Source organism: Fukomys damarensis, unplaced genomic scaffold, assembly GCF_012274545.1.
Source record: "Fukomys damarensis isolate Sample0158 unplaced genomic scaffold, DMR_v1.0_HiC HiC_scaffold_22, whole genome shotgun sequence".
Lineage (NCBI taxonomy): Eukaryota > Metazoa > Chordata > Mammalia > Rodentia > Bathyergidae > Fukomys > Fukomys damarensis.
Window position 1 is genome coordinate 9,701,260 of NW_022900934.1, and position 20,721 is coordinate 9,721,980.

The 20,721-nt window shown below is 48.9% G+C and overlaps 1 protein-coding gene and 1 long non-coding RNA gene across 6 annotated transcripts in view; one reads left to right on the forward strand and one right to left on the reverse strand.

The window, feature by feature from the left end:
• The window catches only part of Zfp64 (ZFP64 zinc finger protein), a 78,770-nt gene extending 58,647 nt beyond the window's left edge, over positions 1 to 20,123 (forward strand). The window contains exons 6-9 of the mRNA XM_033766953.1: positions 9,090 to 9,239; positions 9,770 to 9,832; positions 15,865 to 16,116; positions 18,950 to 20,123. Of these exons, the coding sequence (XP_033622844.1) occupies positions 9,090 to 9,239; positions 9,770 to 9,832; positions 15,865 to 16,116; positions 18,950 to 19,659 (1,175 nt within the window). The 3' untranslated portion in view covers positions 19,660 to 20,123. The remainder of the gene's footprint in view (positions 1 to 9,089; positions 9,240 to 9,769; positions 9,833 to 15,864; positions 16,117 to 18,949) is intronic.
• Positions 2,467 to 7,784, reverse strand: LOC117287215. 5 transcript variants are annotated; one of them, XR_004518416.1, is made up of 4 exons: positions 7,706 to 7,784; positions 6,895 to 6,976; positions 6,665 to 6,777; positions 2,467 to 2,515 (listed from the first exon to the last, which is right to left on the reverse strand). It is a non-coding gene; the product is annotated as an uncharacterized LOC117287215 (long non-coding RNA). The 5 variants fall into 5 exon arrangements; XR_004518415.1 differs by lacking the exon at positions 2,467 to 2,515 and adding an exon at positions 4,685 to 4,779 and having other exon boundaries at positions 6,665 to 6,741; XR_004518414.1 differs by lacking the exon at positions 2,467 to 2,515 and adding an exon at positions 4,685 to 4,779.
• Positions 20,124 to 20,721: the final 598 nt, after the last annotated feature.

Here is a 20,721-nt window from a genome sequence, read left to right on the forward strand (position 1 = left end):
CTCGGACCCGGGCGCCCCTGGGAACTACACCTCTGTAAGTTCCACCGCCCGGGGCACCAGGCAGCTCCCCCGAGCGCACGGAGCACGCGGGAAGGATGCTCCGAGCCCCCCTCGGAGGCTGTGCTCGGGCGTCGGGCTCCGGAGTCCTCCTGGCCCCGGCTTGGGCTGCGCCCCTGGAAGGTGAGCATTCCGGGAGACCCTGCCTTGGATGGAACTGCATCTGGGAAATCCTCTGTTCCCACCCGGTGTCCAGCCTACCTCTAGGGGCCGCGGAGGGAGGGAGCGAGGGACAGGAGGGAGAAGAGTCGGGTCCTCCGGAGAGTGTGATCCGGCGGAGAGAGTCGGCCATCGAGATAAACTGGTAAAACGTACAGTGTGTTCGAGATGAGGGCCAGGAAAACGCACAAGTGGGGAGACGAGGTATGGGGCGGGGGCGTCTCCGGTGGAATGTGCAGGGACGGTCTCCCGCGCGGGGACCCTGAGGGTGCGAGGGAACAGCGGTCCAGGCGGAGCGAGAAGTCCGGAGGGCCGAGACCTGGTGGGGACCGTGGGCCCCAGTAGGGGTTCTGCGTTCTGCCCTGAGAAACGTGGGCGCCTTGGGGGCGGGGTCCGGGGCAGTGGGCTCCTCCGGGCCGCCCCTGGGCCCTGGGTAGGACGGGGCTGGAGAACCCCGGACACCCTAAGGCCCCGGGCCACCACCCCGCTGTGGTCTGGGGATCTTCGGCTGGAGGGGAGCTTTCCGAACAGCCACATTCCTCGGCCCCCTCGGGCACACGCCCCCCATTGGAATCTCGGGGGGCGGGGCTGCGGGATCTGCACTTCTAAAGCCGGACCAGACTGGGTTGCTACTTTCTCTTCGCCGCCTTTCCTTTTTCCTGAGCTCAGGGAAGCCCTGGGGACTTCTCCCCAACTTTCTCCTCTTCTCCCCGCGCTTGCCGGGTGTGGCGAGGTGGAAGTGTCCTTGGGGTCCAGGGCAGTTCATGCCTCGGAGCTGGGTCTTCCTCTCCTCTCCGACCGGCTGTCGCAGGACTTTGAGGACCACACTTCTCCGAGGCTAATGCAAACTCTTCCAGAGTAACCGTTGGTGTTTTTAAGGGTTAAAAAGAAAGCCTGCCACAAGCAAAATACCGTGTCGGCCGCTGTGTCCCAGGCCTAGAGTGAATTTACGTGGGTTGGAACTCCAGGGCCTTAGACCACTGTGCCAATGGAGGGAGCTGGGAAGTGCGGGATGCTGACCCCGTCGGGGAAGTGATTATAGCAGGGAATTGCCGAATTGCCAGGGGATGGGTTCAGAGATAATTTCGGCCAATGGGGCTGCCAGACGCCTGGAGCAGCTGTAGGAGGCGCTGTGGGCCCGGGAGAAGCGCTGTGTGTTCGGGTGGGTGTGCTGCCAGGGACAGGCCATCTCCCCCGCGGAGGTACCCTGCGCCTGGGTTCTGACCCTAAACAAGGGGCCGCCTCTCTGTTGTAAGGTTGAGCCTCTCTTTATTTGCCAGCAGCCTTGTTACTGGCAGCACCACTGGCCTCTGTCAAACCTGGCCACGCCCAGACTCGGGAATTCCCTGGCTTACCTGGAGGGGGTGGCTCCCGCTGACCTTGGGTTCCTAAATGTCCGCAGGTGAGGTTTCTCTGCAGGCCCCTCTTTCACCTTCGTAAGAGGCTCTACCTGGGTACTTCTTAGTGTAGGGTACAGTTTGATAGTTTCCACCCACCTGAGCCTTTGCCTCCTTTCAGATTCGCCTTGGAATTTTGCACTGTGTGAGGGCACCAGTGCATGAAACTAATATGTGTATCTAGCCATGATATGTGTATCCAGCACAAGTTTCTCCTACCTATACTAACAAATTTAACTTTCATGTGAGCCTGAGACAGGGACCATAACCTCCATTTTACAGATGTGACAACTGAGGAAGAGGGAACTTGAGTAACCCACTGAGGACCGCACAGCTAATAAAGGACAGGATGGGATTTGTAACTTACTAGCTGGCTTTCCAGTCAGTTCCTTAATCCACTGAGCTGTACAATACCTTATCTATATTTCAGTTTTCAGGGCCCGGGATTTTGCTCAGTGGTGCCACTGCCTCCTGCCTTACAAGCCTGAGTTCAATCCCCCAATACCGCATTAATTAATTAATTGACTTAATTTCAGTGTTCCATCTGACTTGGTCCTGTAAATTAAAAACACTGAAGAGTTGAGTGGGTTTTAGCTTTAATACATGATTGTTTGTACTAAGCAATGTACAGCCAGAGCCAGGAGCAGACAGGCAGAGCCATGGGCTGCAGACCAGGGTTAAGGGTGGATTCCCATCAGATGGAAACCGAGCCCTGTAACCTTCAGCATCTTTGAGCAAGTTTCTCTTTTTTCTTTTCTTTTCTTTTCTTGGTACCGGGGATCAAACTCGGGTCCTTGCACTTGCGAGGCAGGCACCTGAACCACTGAGCTGAATCTTCAGCCCTGAGCCAGTTTCTTGCTTTCCCAGCCAGCAGAAATTCTCAGAGTGTGATCCCTAGATAGCTGCAGCAACAATGGAGAGCTTATTAGAAATAAAATTACCGACTTTACCCTAGACCTTCTCATCAGGAACCCTAGCGTAGAACCCAAGCCCCTGTGCTGTAGCAAGCCCTCTAGGTGATTCTAGTGTTTGAGGACAATTGGCTGTAAGGTTTGGGGGTTTTGCTTTGGTGTTTTTTTATTTTTTTGATGGTTTGCAAAGATGTATTAAAGTGGAAAAGATATTATTTCATCTATCCCCTGAGCACCCATTCAGCTGCCTTCCAAAGGGTTCCTAGCTGCATAAAAGCTCTAAAATCCACCTCTTCTTGGTCCTTTGCTTAAAACTTGTTCCATCTATTGTAGCCAGTGTGACTTTTCATGCCTTTATTTAAAAGGTCTGCACCCAGCAAGCCATCCATAGATTAAAAACGTGTGACTGGTAGTTAGATCAGAAACATGAAAATGCTGAGTATCATCAAATTCTTTTGTCGTACTTTTCCAGGGCAGCTCAGACCTCCTGTGTACTGGGATCACTGCTGTGCTAATGCGGATTGATTCCGTGGCTCTGGGATAGGACCCGAGAGTCTACCCTTCTAACCAGCTCCCTTCGTGGTGCTGCTGCCGGGAAGATGTCCCTGGGCGGGAGAGCATGACAATCACCAAAGAGTACCTTAAAAGTGCAGGTTCCCAGCATGGTCCCCACCCTCCACCCACTGGTGCACACAGGACCAAGAGGATCAAAAACATCTCCTCGGGCATTGCCAGATTCCTGTAGGAGCAGCATGACCGTGCCTGAGAGCCAGTGGGTGGCACCGATAGTTCTGTTCACTCTGCTCTCTGAAGCCGCGTGACTGTAAGCACGTATTCTACCCACCTTCAGAACCTGCATTTTTCATGTCTTTAACTGTACATCGCTGAGGCAGACACTTTTTTTTTTTGGCACTGGGGATCGAACTCGGGTCCTTGCCCTGACAAGGCAGGCGGCGGAACCACTGAGCTAAATCCCCAGCCCCTATCGCCTCTTGATAGAGATGAGTAAAGTGAAGCTCAGAACGGTTCAATAACTTCCCTCTGGTTACACAGCTAACGTTTAGCCCAGTAGACCTTCTGCCTACAGCTGAAATCTTCACCACTGCGCTTCTCAGTTTTTAGTGGTAAGATTCCTTCACCTCTACAAGCATCCCATTACAAATAGGATCCAGCATTTATTATCATTTAGGACCACAAAGAAATCCTACACCACAGCCTATAATTTATGAGCTAGTCGCTGTCTTTGGTTTTGGTTCCTGGTTCCTTTCCCGCTCCAAAGTTTGATGTTGACAATACTTGTTGGTTTTTCCCCCTCTTGGACTTGAGTCTGTTTGGAGACAGCATGTTGGAGTCTTTCAGGAGCACTTGGCCTTTGTCACAGAAACTTTTTTTTTTTCTTTTTTTGGTACAGGGGATTGAACCCGGGTCCTTGTGCTTGTGAAGCAGGTGGCAGAACCACCGAGCTACATCCCCAGCCCCTGTCACAGAAACTTTTAAGTCTGCAGACTAGATTGAACCATATGAAGTCATCTGGCCATTTTTGTGTACGTGAATGGTGGTCTGGTGCAGTACTAAGCACTAGAAGCAGAGAGCGACAGCCAACCCCCGGGGACCCATTCCTCAGCACCAGTGACCTGCTGGTGGCCAACCTTGCTTCTCGTGCATCCCAACTACTCTCTTGTCCTGGATTATTTAGAACCAAAACCTATGTATCGTTCTGTTAGGAAAAGGGGCAACGAGCACCACAGCAGAAGACAGGCTTCACCGGGATTAAAACCTGAGAGGGCCCTGCTCGTGTGAGGACCACGCCGCCCATGTCTTACAGACTCGGGTCTTTTAGGGTTAAGGAGGGGAAGCTGAAAAGTGGAGTTGGGAGTGGACCGGTGCGGTTGTCCTTCGCGCGGGCAGCTGGCAGCTCGAGTGCTGTCCATAGAGAGCGCGTGACTGAGCTTTGAGGGAGCAGCAGGGGGAGCTGAGCCAGGGCAGGTGGTTGGTGAGTTTGGAGAAACTGAAACTGTGGGAGCTGGAGAACCAAGGGCTGTTTCTGAATGTCGCCTGGGTCTCGAGGCGCCAGCCTGCCTCCTCCATGCCAGGCTCTACAGTAAGATACGGAGAAGTGGGTACCATCTTGTTCTCTGACCGCTTTCTGCGGATGGGGGCAATGGGAAGCCAGTCGCCTTGTCTGGAGAAGGACTGTCCTGAGGTGGTCTGTGGACCGCCCGAGAGATGGCTGTAATTCTGTTGGTGAGAAACCTCTGAAGCAGATTAATAAAACAGGGTAAAAAGGGAGTTTCCAAGAAAGGACAGGGGAGCCCCGGAAGAGGGTTGGGGCACATAGATAAGTGTGTGTTCGTTTGTTTCTCAAAATAGGCCAGTCATGTAAGACAAGCATGAGTTCTGAATAGAAAATGAGGAACGAGGGCCATGGACTGGGTCGCTTTTTGCTTTGTTTTGCCTGCCAGGTGGCTAGAGAATTCCAGGTGTTGCGGCAGTAAGGACTGGGGCGCTATAGGCGTGGTGCTGAACACTGGTGTTGGGGATAGAGATCTGATGGCAGGTAGAGCAGAATCGGGAGGAAGAAGGGTTAGAGATTGGAAAGGCCCTTCGGATGGAGGGGACACCTTGGCAGCTCCTGGTCCCTGTGTTTTGGTTGGGTTGAAGTGAGGAGGTTCCCGGAGCCAGAGAAGTGGGGTGTCACTGTCGGTCCTGTTGGGACGCTAACTGGCCTGAGGCAGCAAAGGTTGGGTCAGGGAGGGGAGGAGGGTGATACCAGTGCTGCAGACGGAAAAAAGGGGCTTGAGTTACATCGAGCGAGGAGGAGAACGGAGAACGGGGTACTGCGCAGCCAGAGGGAAGCTGGACACGCAGGATCGTCTCCTATCATCTCTCCTTGCAGAGAGCATCGAGTGGATGGCCCAGTGGGTCCCAGTGCTTTAGGAGGCAGGCTGGAGGGGAGTTGGGCGGGTCTTGAGGGAGCTTGTCCCCATCACAAAAGAAGCAAAGGAAGAAACACTAGACAGGACCTCAGTGGAGTTTCTAGTAGGCCGGGAAAGCCTCGCTCCTGGGAATACTGATTCCCAGGGTGAAACCTGAACTCCTGGTCATCCCTGGATGAAGAGCGGACTCCTCGTCTTTAATCCAGGAGAAAAGCAACGAGAAGTGCCAGTTGACCCTGTGAGCGCATTTCAGGAGTGTAACAAAGGTCATGACCTCTGTCCGAAGGCACCGATTCAACCAGAGAGGAACGTGCGGGTCTGGGGAGGAGGGAGTGAGGGTCTGAGGGGCAGCGCCGTCCAAGCGAACGGGGAAAGACTGCAGGCTGTGGGGCCAAAGGGGTACTAAAAGCACCTTCGTGGTCGAGAGCCAGAAAGTGAGCCGTGTGGGGGTGGGACCTGGGAGAGGAAGGTGCAGGGATTGGGAGCTGCTGGATGGATGGGGCTGACTGTTGGGTTAATTTGTCCAGGGTCTTGATCCAGACAAAAGGAACCATTGGGTGTTTTGTTGTTGTTTCTTTGTTTTCACTGGGTGGGTAGGGGTCATGTGAGCAGGAATTAGTTAGGATCAGCAGTCCCTGGGGTGAGGGTTATCGTGCACAGAGCTAAAGTGAGCCAGATCCTTAAGTGAAATTTTTACAGGGGTGTGATGTGCAGCTTGGGAGTGACAGCACCCCATACCTGGGTTAAAGGAGACGGGGGACAGAAGTGGGCCGGGCAGCAGGCAGAAAGACATCCTCAGCATTGGAATTTTGTTTAGGTGTCTCCATAGGTGAGGGGTTTTATGTGACAGTAGTTTTAAGCTGGCATCGTTTCTGTTTTTCCTGGCGAAGGAGCAGGAATCTAGTAGGTTCCGGGAGGGTTGGCATCGACAGGGCCAACTGATACCTCAAATCTCCACCTCACAAAGGGATAGGACAGCTAGGTATGACTAGGGATGTAATAGGGTAGTTTCCCCAGTGGTGCAGACCTTGAGAAGAATCTGAAGGGTTTGGGGGGAGCCCTTTTACATCCACTATGGCTACAGGAGAACAAGAAAAAGGTCCCTGAAATTTAAGGAGGACCGTTAAATGGTTCCAGTGTTGATAAGGAAAGAGAAACAGCCTCAGCAGATACCATCCCGGTCACCCCCGTTCCTGGGACTCACTTGGCAGGGGGACAGCGGATTGAGGCACCTCCAGACCTCTGGAGTCAGAGCAGGTAGCTGAGGCAGGTCTTCCGGTCCTGGTTGGGGCCGTGAACGAGGGGCTAGAAGGTGTTCTTGTGGGGACAATCCATGTTCCAGTGACCCCGCTGACCACAGGTCGGGCATGCTTAGGGGGAGGCAGGGGTTAGGGCAAGCTTTAGCCAAGGGGGAGGTAGTGGGGCGGCTCTTACCAGTCCTGGGCCGAGTTAGGTGTCCGGTGTTGGCATAGAAAGCGAGCAGGAAAGGGCTACTGGTCTCCCCCGTTGGCTGGTGCTCATGAGGAAGGTGAGAAAAGGAGAGATAATAAGACAGAGATGGGAGCCCCAACAGAAAGCGCATCTCAGCTACGGGCAGGCCGGTAAAAACCCTCATCTTGGTGTACCAGGGATCGGGTCCCCACGGGCTGCCTTATGCGGTCCACGGTGGCGACCCAGGGTGGAGCCAGAGAAAGAAGCAGAAAGCCACGTGTGATGGTGGCCTCTTCCCCGTCCGCCAGTCTTTGGGGTGATGGACTCAAGGGTCACCGTCCCGGACTCCACTCCCGCTGGGTGTAAAAGAGGAGGGTGAGAGGAGAAAGAGGTGGGAGACCGCACCTCACACGAGCCACCAAATGTTAGGACAAAAACGAATCGAGCCCACAGCCACGGACAGGTTTTACTGAGATCAAGACCTGAGAGGAACCACTGGTCTGAGGACCAAGAGGCCTGGTGGACAGAACATGACTGGCCTTCAAGCAATGAGCTAGTGGGAGCTGAGCAACGGGCAGGCGGCTGGCAAGTTGGGGGAAACTGAGACTGCAGGAGATGGAGAACTGAGGCGCGTTTCTGAGGGTCGGCTTGGTCTCAAGGCGCTGATCTGAGCCCTTCCCACAGAACTTGAGAATACGTCAGCATCCAGGCCTGAATCACGGGAATGCTTTCTAAAACTTTTAATTTTACTTTCATGCCCCCAAAACTCAAGGAGTTTTATGTCAAACTTCCCGGAAGTCTGCGCATTTCTCACCAGCTGAGTGGTTTTCGCAGTGTTTGAAATTGGGAGCCTGAAGAGACCCTGATGTCCTTTTAGATGCTTGACTCGAGTCTCTCTGTCCTTGGTTTGCTGTCCTCCGCTTTTCTTCTTTCAAGTTACTTATTAAAACTCCCATTTTATCCTGGACGACAATGCTGTCTGAAGTGTGTCTGGTGGCCTGTTATTGAACCGAAGCAAAACATATCAGAAATTTGGGTGTGAGCTTCTCAAATTAGCAGCTTCATATTGCTGGGACACCCAGCAGATCTGTCCTATCTGATAATAATGTTTGCACTCATATTTTGTCTTCATTGTTCTTGTGATTTGCATTGATTACATTTACAGAAGTATTAGTCTGTGATGAATTGGATATTGTTTTTAAAAACTAGGTCTTCACATTACCCCAGTGGCTTTTTGGGGTTTGGGGGGTTTGGGGGTGTTGGGGGAGGTTGATTTTTTGAGGGGGTGGATACTGGGGATCAAACTCAGGACCTTGCACTTGCCAGGCAGGCACAGTGCCACTGAGCTAAATCCCTGGCTGTCCCAGTGGCTGTTAATTGGAATTATGCCACTGTTACTACTGAGACCCCATTGTCTCTTGTTATTTTTAGGAAATAGGTTATTAAAGGAAGATGACTCGTTAGAATCTACTTAGAATGTACATGGCTTATGCCGGGCATGTTGGCACACAACTGTAATCCCAGCACTCAAGAGGCTGAGGCAGGAGGATCGCTTTGAGTTCGAGACCAGCCTGGGCTACATAGTGAGTTCAGGTCAATTTCAACTACATAGTGAGACCCTGTCTAAAAAAAAAAGAATGTGCATGGCTTACATTTCTATTCACTCATTTTGCAGTATGGAAGAGTAAACAGAGGAATAGGGTCTCACTAAGTTTCCCAGTCTAGAATCAAACTCAAGCCTCCCAAGTAGCTGGGGTTTACACCATTGCTGATTTCTTTTATCTTTTTTTTTTTTTTCTCAATTGAGGATCAAACTCAGAGCTTTCATACTGAGCTACATCTGCAGCCCTTTTTTATTTTTTCTTTTAAGACAGAGTCTCAGTTTCCCAATCGGAGCTCAAACTTATGATCCTCCTGCCTTGGCCCCCCAGTTGCTAGGATTACAGGCCTGACTACATGGTTCATTTTTCAAAATATTGCACCTGGGATTTAGCTCAGTGGTTCTACCACCGGTCTCACACGCACAAGGTTCTGGGTTTGATCCCAGGTACCAAAAAAAAAAGAAGATAGCATTTTTCAAAATACCTTTGAAGAGCTGGTGATGGAAGATGAAATAAGCTCAGACTTATTGTTGGACTTACCTTGGTGGTTTGACTTGGGGAAAAAAAAATAAGTGAAACTTCATGCCTCAATTGCAGCTTCTGAGCTAGGTGACAACATGCCAAAACCAAGCGGCCTCTCCACGGAAGGTGGTGACACCCAGAAGTCCCCTCCCATCGCTGTTCCCTCTGAGGCAAGGGAACCCTCGGCTACCCTTGGAGAGAGGACGTTCAACTGCTGCTACCCAGGTAAGACGTAAACCCTGGCACGTGGAGGCGCAGGCTGCGCACAATCCACACTCAGCTCCACGCTGCTCTCAAACGGTCACGTGGGTGAGAATCTCCACGGCCCACCTGACCTCCTTCAGGCTCTTCTGTCCCGAGAGTCCACAGCTCAGCATGGGATTCCCAGAGCCTCAGGTCCCCGGGTGCAGAGTAGCTTCTGTGAGGCTCTTCGACTTAAGAGTCTCATCCTGCTCAGTTCACTTGAAGTTGAAAATGCATTGAATGTTCCTAACCTATCCGAGCCTGCATTAAACGTGCTTACACCACTTACCTTAGGTGACATGTGGGCAGTCTCTATTTGTTATAAAACAAAGCCTGTTTTCTAATAAAATATGGGACCTCGTGGAATTTATTGCCTACCATACTGAAAGCGAAAAGAGAACGGTTGTATGGGAGTACGACCACACCGTAAGGTCAAGAAATCGTAGGTCAAGCCATGACAAGCCGGGGACTGCATAGATGTTAAGAGCTGCATTTTCTCTCTTCTCTGCTAGGTTGCCAGTTCAAAACTGTTCATGGCATGAAAGACTTGGACCGCCACCTTCGAATCCACACGGGTAGGTAGCCGTTCCTTTGTTCCGCAGTTCGGTAAGGAAGCGGATATGGGTTCAGGGCTAGGTAAACAACAGGAAGTTTGGCTTACAGAGGTGGGCTTGGGACAGGAAGTGGAGGAGACAGGAGGAAGAGATTGGCAAAGGACGGGCAGGAATCCTGGGGAGGGTGGTAAGATCACTGCTTGAAGGCATCCTTTCAGGACAGAGAGATAAGACATGCAAAACCAAGGCAGGAATGCCATGGTCTGAGGCAGAGATCTGCGGACTCCAGCCTCAGGGGTGGAGCTGAGCAATAATTTTAGGGCAAGAAGCCTAAAATAGTTCTCTCTGGCCCTTTACAAAAAAATATTGGCAACCCTTCATTTAGAGGATAAAACCTATACATGCCTGTACAAGCAAGGGTGTTGGTGTGTTTGCTCTCATGGAGTCCAGGTTCTGTGGCTTAAACATAATGGGGTTTATTTCATTTTTCAAGCACAGTTTAAGAAGCAAACTGTCAGTTGGGTAGGGTGGTGCACATCTATAATCCCAGCACTCTGGGAGGCTGAGGCAGGTGTGTTCCAAGCTCAAGCCCAGCAACTTGGGGACTTAGCAAGACCTATCTCACAAGTGGTAGAGGAGGGGGTTGCTCAGCACAAAGGCCCTGAGCTCAGCCCCCTCATAATGGAATGAATGAATGAAATAAGAAGCTGCAGCAAGTCACCCTCTGTGTCCCAAGACATGGCCATGCTAACGCACAGTGCCTCCGGGTCCAAGGCAGCTGCTCCAGCCCTCTGAATATCTTCATGAGCCGGAAGCAGGAGCGAGGCCTCCGGCACCCACAGTATCGCACTCTGCAGCCAGGGCCCAGGAGCAGCTAGCTCTTCCTGTCCTCATGGGATGTATGCAGAAGAGAACTGTGGCCACACCAGGCATGGAGGAGGACTGGGAATGCGCTCCACCTGCAGAGCCCCAGCCCTGAGGGGAGAGAGCCCTCTGGGCAACTAACTAGTAGTCTGCCAGAAAGGGCCATGGTCTGATAGAAATCAGAACGGAAAGTCGGTTTTGCCTGGGGAGGGTAGATCATTTCCTTCTCTCGATGACATGTTTGGTCCTTAGCCCCACAGACACGGCTGTCAGGAGGATTTTAGGAGCAATTTGGGAGGGAAAGTGAGAAGATTCTACCAATATGACCGCTTTAAGCCTCTTGAGAGTGGGTAACTCTCCGGTGAGTTATTTGAGAGGTCGTTCTCAGCTGAGGCTGTGCTGCTGCCATCTAGTGGGGAGAGGCTGGAGGTGCTGCTTAAATCTTTTAATGCACAGAACACCGCAAGCCCGGAAATATTCACAGTGCCAAGGTTTACCTAGAGAGAGGTGCCGGAGCTGGACTAACAGTGTTTTAATGGCATACCGCAAAGCATGCTGGGGACACAGGAAGTACAGGGAAGGCCTTGGCCCCCAGTCAGAGAGGCAAATGTCAGATAGATTGCTTCTCTAGCAGATGTAAGCTTAGGCTGTATCTTTGGATGCAGGACAACTGCTCCAGTTCTTGGTGTCTCCTTACTAATGAATGGAAAGTAGGAGATGGGCCTGGAAAGCTCCCGGCATCCCTCCCTCAGGGCATGACCGGAAGTAGCATCCGTTGTGACCATCGTTTCCAGATCCTTTTACACATAAGACCTGAAGAAAGGCTCCCATCAAGTTTTGTTCCTCTTCCATCTCTGTTGCAATATTAGAGAGTGAAGCTAAAACTGGAAAAATTCATTTGAAAACGATAAGCCTGTTAGATATTAACATAATACTTTTATGAAAAGTATCTGTTTTTCAAGGCAAACGTATTGAAAAGTAGCACTGTTTATACTTTTGCAAGTCTCTCACTTCAGCTGGCCCTACTTTTGTGTCTGTTTCTGCATGCAGTCCCTTGCCACGCGTCATGTTGGTTGGCAGTGACACGTGTGTGAAGATCTGACCTCACGTGTTAGGAGTGGTTCTCCCCAAACACACAGCCAAGGGTCGCTTCTGAAGGGTTCGTTGCTGTGTGGAATCTGCAGCCATGTCAGTGACTTTTTCAAATTTCAACTCAAACCCACTGGTCTCTTTTGCACCTCAAGTGGCTTTTACCAGTGCTTGCTTTTGTCAGATCTCACATTAGTCATTTGGGAAATACTCGCTTACCAATTTGTGCAATTTCTTGCAAAACATTGATCCATTTCATTATACTGTAGGGAAAAAAATCCATTTTGTTAATATCATTGATTACCTCAGAAAAATTAAATGCAGGTCAGTTATCCTTTGTCAAAAATGCTTGAGCCAGAAGCATTTCATATTTTGGAGGGTTTTTGTTTTTGTTTTTTTTACATTTTAGAATATTTGCATGGACTTTACTAGTTGAGTATCCCAATATGAAAATCCAAATACTCTGGAATTAAAAACTTTTAGAGCATCACGTTGATGGACTAGGGATGCCTCTAGTCACAAAATAGAAATAGAGGGGGCAGTAGAAGAGGGCAAGAGCAAAATAAAACATTTTATTTCTATTTTCCATGTAAAATATTGACTGGAAGACACATATCAACATCGTTTCTGGATGGAGAATTAAGAACAGTTTTAATCTCAGTCATATCATATATAATCGTGTGTGTGTGTGTGTGTGTGTGAAACATGGTGAACATTTTAATTAAAAATTATTACAGTAAAACCTATTTCCAGTAGCCCTCTCAAAATATTCCCCCTCACTTCAAACATGCTTGTCCCACCCTTCTTGCCACTTTACTGGAACGGTTCCGGAAGTTCTCTTTCATGAATATCTTTAGTTTCCCTTTTGTGGCTGCCTTGATGCTCTGAATGGATTCAAAACATTTACCTTTCATGGTCATTTCTCCTTCAAGGAAGAGCCAGGAGTCCTATAGGGCCACATCCGGTAAGGTAAAGGAGGACAAGCTGTAGTGTTTTCACACCTGCCTTTTCATTGGATGGCACTTGGTGGTGACATTCACCGTGGGTTGTTTTTTTTTCTCATACCTCATAAAGACACTTAGAAAAGAGGACTTCCAGAGCGGCTTCAGAGGATGGCAAAAAGGGTGGGATAAGTGTGTTCAAAGTGAGGGTTAAGGGCAAAGTATTCTTTACTAAATACCTTTTTAAAATTTAAACATTTACCCTATATTTTGATTACCCCATGTATGTATGTAATGTGTGTTTTCAAATTTTTTTAATAATTCAGTAAAATAATATTGTTTGAATTTAGCAACAGAATGAGTTTCTTTGCTACCTCCATATCCATACCTGCTTTCTCAATAACAAAATACACCTGAAGGAAATAAGGTACAAAAGTAGCCAAATTCCTAGACATTAAGACCTTTTACTTTCTTAGAAACTAAAATACCATGGAACTGATACCAATGATCTCATGCTTTGGGGAAGCGTGTAGGCCTGGTCATTCTGTCTTTTATCTTGAGGCCCTGGCCTTCGACAGATGCATCTCCCGCCGCAGTTGTGATGTGTTCTCATCTTCTGCACTGACTCCCTCCAGGGCCCAGCCCTGTGTGCTGCCTATGATGTTTCTACCCAACTTAGCTGTCTATAATAGAACTAGGATTCAAGCCGGGCATGGTGGCCTGTAATCCCAGCACTCGGAAGCTGAGGCAGGAGGATCGCTGTGAGTTTGAGATCAGCCTGGGTTACATAGTGAGTTCCAGGGCAGTCTCAACTACGTAGTGAGACCGTCTCAAAAAACTAGGATTCAAATAGTGTGGTAGTAGAATTGTAATAAGCAAATAGGAAACAGAATAGAGTATGGAAATGGGTATGCAGGGAGGGCAAGTTCGAAACCCTGGTCCAGGTGGCATTTGAGGTCAGCAGGGAGGAGAGACAGCTGTGGGACAGTCCATGGTCTGTTAGGGTAAATATTACAGGCTTCACTTCTCCATTCCAAGGGGAGCAACTGAAACACTCAAGCCTGTAACTGTCGGAGGGCAGATATGTCGTATAAGTGGGCAGTCAAACTACTTAGAAGAAAATTGATCAAATACTATTAGATGAAAGATTACAAGACACCAATAAAAAATTAAAACAAGTGTTCCACAAGAGGAAATTTGTAACAGAGCACGGAATTACTTTTCAGAACATATAAAGACTTCTTCAAATGAAAGATAACTAACTCTAGTGGCAAAAGATATGAACAGACACCTAAGAAATAGAAATGCTAGTAAGTCACATGAAAAGGTCCTCAGCAATGAAGTACAAATTAAATTCAAATACTTCATTGTATCCATCAGGCTGGCTGAAATTAAAATAGTGAATCACAGGCCCCCATATATCCCAGTGATTTATCCATTACTACACCCTCCTTCCCCATCTCCCAGTTCAGAAAGAGAAATATGGTTATCGTTAGGGCAAAGATGTGGATTGGGGGCCCTGGGGACTTAGCTCAGTGGCACTGTGTCTGCCTTGCAAGCGTGAGGTCCTGAATTCGATTCCCAGTAGCAAAAAAACAAAATGTGGACTGGGGATGTATGAGAGAGGACAGTAGAAGCTTTATAGAGTGCTGTAAGAGGCGAAACTATGTTAAAATGAGTTGTGTACTGGGCCAGGGATTTAGCTCAGTGGCACCAGTGCCTGGCTCACAAGTACAAGGTCGTGAGTTCAATCCCCAGATACCAAAAACAAAACATGAGGTGTGTGCTATCCCCAGTCTCCTTGCTGTCCTCCCATTTATTATTCCAGTAGTTCAAGCTGATTCTTCTGCAAAGCAGACATGGAGACCGCGGGTTTTCTCTTGATCTTGAGTGCATTGCCTTTTGCTGCTGAGTCCAGATTGAAGAGTAGTGGTGAAAGTAAACCATCTCTGTCTTATTTCTTGGGGGGCAAATGCTTTGACTCAGCCACTATTTTAAGGTTAGAATCCCTGGGCTTCTTATCTTGATCATTTATCACATTAAAAAGTCTATTGTTATTCCTAGGCATCCGTGGTGGTGTGATGTGTACTTAGGAATGATGATTAAATTTCAAATGTTGTGCTCTCTTGAAATGGACCTGAGACATTTACTTCGCCTTATAGGAGAAGTAGGCTTCTAATGTTGATATCGTTATTCCTACTTTGTACTTCTGCCCTTGGCATCAGGTGCCTCCTTTAAAATGAGTCAAAGCATAGTTTTCACATCTTTCCCTATGCTGTCAAGCACTGAAATGACTGTCGCATCACTTTCCTAGAAAGTGTGGGTGATTTCACCCTTACGTACTACGTGGATGTCTGGTCCTGGGCACACGGGAGTCAGGTGGAGCGGTGGACAGAGCAGCTGTGGACTGCTGTTCACACAGCGCGCCCCACAGCCGTGCTTTTCAGGACTTCCTTTCATGGACCCCACCGGCAGAGCAGCCACTGTCAGAACCCCAGTGAAAGTTGTTATCAGTCTTATTTTTCTGCATGGACCCCTGGCGATGTGGGAAAGCCTATAACCCTTCTCAGAATGATGCTTTTCAATGCCTAAGATATGCCACATTTTAAAGCTGTATTTTGATGTCATTGCTCTCCAAATGTTAAATGTGTGATATTTTAATGCATCAAATCCCTGCTATCCAATCTGCTAGGCTCCCTGGGAGTCTGTCAGAGTCAGAGTGCAGAATCCCAGGCCCCACCGGACCCACGGGGTCGGAATCCAGACTTTGAGAGGCTCTCTGCAGCAGTGATGGTGTACGCGGTAGCACAGGCCTCACCTGCATTTAAAGTCCGGCTCTCATGGCCGGGGTGTAAACTGCAGAGCAACATTGGGAGAAAGTGCCACGGGTGCCGTGTGACAAGACCCTGTCTCACATGTACAGCAAAGGCCCCAAGTCCTGCTATCAGCATAGTTTACTGCCTGTGTTCAGATTTGTGCAAAATGCTAAATTACAATTAGAGAGAGTGAAAATAAAAATATTATCATTCTACCAATTTAGACTTCGTTTTTCTGTGTCCGGGCATTGGGACAGAAGGAGGCAGCAGGCCCATGTGCCCAAGACTTCACAGCATCCTGATCGAGAAACCCTTAAAACTCTGAACCCTTCTGTGTTTGAAGGAGACAAACCACACAAGTGTGAGTTCTGCGACAAGTGCTTCAGCCGGAAAGACAACCTGACCATGCACATGCGGTGCCACACAAGTGTGAAGCCACACAAGTGTCACCTGTGTGACTATGCTGCCGTGGACAGCAGCAGCCTCAAGAAGCACCTGCGGATCCACTCGGACGAGCGGCCCTACAAGTGCCAGCTCTGCCCCTACGCCAGCCGCAACTCCAGCCAGCTCACGGTGCACCTGCGCTCCCACACCGGTAAGCCCCTGCCCAGAGACTCGGGACCTTACTGCTCTTTAATGCCTGAACTTTCTTTTACTTAAGATGCAGGCAACTTAAATCGCTTGGTGGTAGACGCGGAGGGATGTAGAATCTGTGACTATGAGGCTTGTCCAGGTTTTCACTGCCAGAATGACAGCTCCAGTAAAGTTGAGTTGTATAAGTTCATGCAGTATATAGAATCCATCTGGGGACCGATACCAAATACAACAGCCAGGTGACCAAGGATATATCTCAAAAATCTGACCTATCAACTAGACATCTCCGTATTTTGATTTATACCCCGATTGCGTGGCTTAATTCAGGAATACAGGGAAGTGAGTTGACTGGCACTATAAATTACAAACTTCTAGTTCTAGAAGCTTTTTTTCCTCTTTGTGGGACTTCACCTAAACAACAGAAGCTACATAGGACCGACTTCATGTGACGTGGAAAGGTAAGAGGATTGGGACGTTCCTGAGGCTCACGAGATAGCATTTCAGTGAATTCATGGGCGATGTTAAGCAGACAAGAACATGCTCACGTTGAAATGTGAGTCTATGGAGCTGTTTGGTAGCAGGCGAATGCAAGCAGCTGTGGAATTGGGAACCGCCCTTCCAGCCAGTGTCTGAGTGCCCTGACAGCCTCTTGGAAGGGACACATAGATAAGGCCACAGAGCACAGGCAAAAGCCAAAGCCTTCTGGCAAAACTGCTCAACCTGCTCAGTAGCAGTCATGACATCTGTGTCTCATCCTTAAACCTGCCTGCCTTTCTAAATATGGTCGAGCAAGGGTTCTGAGCCATTTACAGAAAATGTGTGGCAACTCTAACAAATAATCCCGGCATCGAGAGTATGTTGGCAATAGACAAAAACTTTTGCATTCTAGTTGGATGTCCACCTCTGGCAGAAATGTTACATTGCAAATAGTTCTATAAAGACCTAGAACAAAGAGGCATACATTGAAACTGGCTGCTAGCTGTTTAATAAAATTTCCCAGAGATTACAAAACAAAACTCTTTTTAGAGAATTAAGAACAAGAAGGTGGAACTTTAGTTTCCTGTTAGGCCTGGAAGGAAAGAAAAGAGGCATGAGAAAGTCAAATAATCTTCACAATTCTAAGAGGCTAGAAAGAATGAGAGAGCTCACGATACGCCAGTCAGGATGAAGCTAGAAGGAGAGAGCCATACCTAGAAGGATGTTTTGCACTTTTGGTTCCTAGAGACAGTGGAAAGGTGTCCTCAAAGTTGGAAAATTGCTTCAAATTTTGAATTTGGACCCAGCTAACCTATCTCTGTGGGAGCCTGGAATCGAGTATAAGCAAGGGCTTAAGATGCTATTCCCAGTCACCACAATTAAGTTACCAGAACATCTGCCCTAGTAAAACTGATGAAAATGAAACTGGCATGAAATATTTTATGTATGAAGATCTAAATATAATTACCTGGGATCATGGCAAAGAGAAATATGATACTTGGAAAGAATATTAAATGAGAAAAGTAAATAAGAAACTCAGGAAAACCATTTAAAATTCTATGTGAAAAGTTATATAATTAAAAGACTGGATGACTTCTGAGATTATGTGAGATTCTTTTTTTTTTTTTTTTTTTTTTTTTTTTTTGCAATCAAGAAGCAAGGTAAAATGTACTTCTGCGTGAGCAGGAAGGAGAGATGACAATGTATCCTTGATGATAATGCCACTGTCCACCATCCAGGATACAAAAGTGGCCCTATGAGGAGGTGATTGTGATCTTGCCAGTGTTTGGCCTTGGAGAATATCACATATTTGGTCTTAATTTGAATTAGTTGTAGTTTGGTTTTAAAGTTGAAATCTGAGAATGACTTATGTGTAAGAATTCACAGGGCAGAATGGACATTCTTTAAATTGAAATGTAAAAATAAAGCTATTCCTAAAAAGTGCAAAGTTAGTATAAAGAAGAGAGAGATCTTCAAAGAACTTCTCATTCTGATAGACCAGGGTATAAGATTATTGCTCAGTTCAGAAAGGGTAACACAAGGCCAGACGCAACAGCACATTCCTGGAATCCTAACTACTTGGGAGGCTGAGACAGGAGGATCCCAAATACAAGGCCAACCTGGCAATGTACAAGGTCCTAGATTCAATCTCTAGCACCACAAAAAAAGAGAAAAAGAAAAGTAACCCTAAAGAGCAGGGATCACAAGCATCAGTACGCAGGAAGCAGCTGGCTCTGTAAGACAAGCAAGACTCTTGGCCCTACGTATAGTCCACTAATGAAAAAGTAAAAACCCCCCAAATGCCTGAAAATATTTAGCAATGGCTTCAGAGAAAGGACTCTAGAGACAAGGGTATGGCTTTTTATTATTTGCCTGCACTCCTGCTGTCATACTCCTGTGTTCATTTTATAAACCAGAAGTAACCTGTAGTTAATAAAACTAGCAAGCTTTAGTAACAAGCCAGTCTAGTGGTATGATGCAGCGTAAATACTGCAGTAAGCACGTCCATAATTCTGAGCTGTATTTGGAGAACTTGTATATTGCTTCTCACCTCTCCCACATTCAATTCTGGGAAGTCAATTATGAGAGTTTACCCTGGAAACTCAAACGCCATCAGAGGCCCGAGTTCAGATCTCTGCTACCTCACCTCCAATCTTCAGTTGCCCCATTTGTAAAACGGGGGTAACTGAACTCCTGGCTGCTGTGCGGGTGGAGCTAATCCACACGGTAAGTGTTGCCATTATCAAGAAGTAGCAGATAGGTGGATTTCACAGGACCCACTCACCTTGATGTAGCCATGTTTGGGGGGAGCTCCGTCCTGCGGCCAGCTCTAATGGAAACCCACTTTCCGTTGCTAGGAGACACGCCCTTCCAGTGCTGGCTCTGTAGCGCCAAGTTCAAAATCAGCTCGGACTTGAAAAGACACATGATCGTGCACTCGGGGGAGAAGCCTTTCAAGTGCGAGTTCTGCGACGTCCGCTGCACCATGAAAGCGAACCTCAAGTCGCACATCCGCATCAAGCACACCTTCAAGTGTCTGCACTGCGCCTTCCAGGGCCGGGACCGGGCCGACCTCCTGGAGCACAGCCGGCTGCACCAGGCCGACCACCCCGAGAAGTGTCCCGAGTGCAGCTACTCCTGCTCCAGCGCGGCCGCCCTGCGCGTGCACAGCCGCGTCCACTGCAAGGACCGCCCCTTCAAGTGCGACTTCTGCAGCTTCGACACGAAGCGGCCCAGCAGCCTGGCCAAGCACATTGACAGGATGCACAGGGACGAGGCCAAGACGGAGAACAGGGCCCCGCAGGGCAAGGAGGCGCCCAGAGAGAGTGGCTCCCACCACGTGGCCAAGATAGTGACCCCGAGGGCCTTCCGCTGCGAGACCTGTGGCGCCTCCTTTGTCAGGGACGACTCTCTGAGATGCCACCGGAAGCAGCACAGCGACCAGAGTGACAACAAGAACTCGAACTTGGTCACCTTCCCTCCTGAAGGCACTGCCCCGGTGCAGCTCGGCCCCCTGGTCTCTGTGGGGCAGCTCGAGGCGCCATTGGAGCCCAGCCATGACCTCTAGTGTGGCCAGAGCAGGCTCTCAAGTGGGGGTCCACAGAGAGGCCATGGAGGGAGGACTGTGGCCGTCGGGTCTGGCCCAACCTCCGCGGCCCCCAGCAGCGGTGCTCGTTGTGACCGTGGTGTGAGCACAGAGGCCAGAGCGACACTGTGGTGCTGTCTTCCCTGCAAGAAGAACCTGGCCAAGTTGTCTTGCCCAATCAAATGCAGGGACCACTGAGCCGCGATCTGTCCGGGAGGGAGAGCGTCTTCGTGGCGGAGGCCACCTTTAAAATTGATCGCCTCTGACGGCGTTGTTTAGTTAGCCAGCACAGACATCTGGAGCTAACCTGAGGTGGACCATGGGAAGGGTTAAGAGGATGGGACCTGTGGAGGGTCTGCAGTGACGGGAAAGTTCTATTTCTTAACCTGGATGGTGGTTATCAGCGACACGTTTGTGTGCTTTCTTTTATGTTTTATAATAAAAGGGCAAACTCAGCTGCAGACTGATGGCCATTCCTCTAGAGACGGTCATGGGGAGGGGGGTTCTCCCGTTCAGTAACTCGTTAAATGCACACGGGCTTTCTCGCGGTCCTGCCGCGAGGGGAAATGCATTCTGACCTGGAGGTGGCGCCAAAGATCAAGCTAACGCTGGCCCAGCCCGTGTTTGTGGGCTGTAAAATTGGAAACTTGCCTGTTTGTATTCAGCGGGGGAAAGTCTAGGGGCCCACTGAGCCCTGGGCTTGGTTCTGGGATGTGTGATGTGTGAAACAACTCAGAAAGCATTTAGTGTGTGCGGCATAACACAGAGGTGAAAATCTAACCACCTCGTACCCTTGAGCTAAGGTTTAGGAGGCGATGGCTTTCCAGTATCATCTATTCAGAGTTGCTTTGTTTGTCCTATTTTGGCATCTTTTCTTCATATCATTGCTTAATACAAATTCTTACGTGCCTTTGTTAAGCCGAACAGTTTTGCTGTTGGAATGGACTAAGTATCGTTCCTGGTATACACTAGGAGAAAGAATGCTATGGATTGAATGTAGGCGATGTTTTGCTCATGCACTAGCAAGAGGTACAAAGATTATTT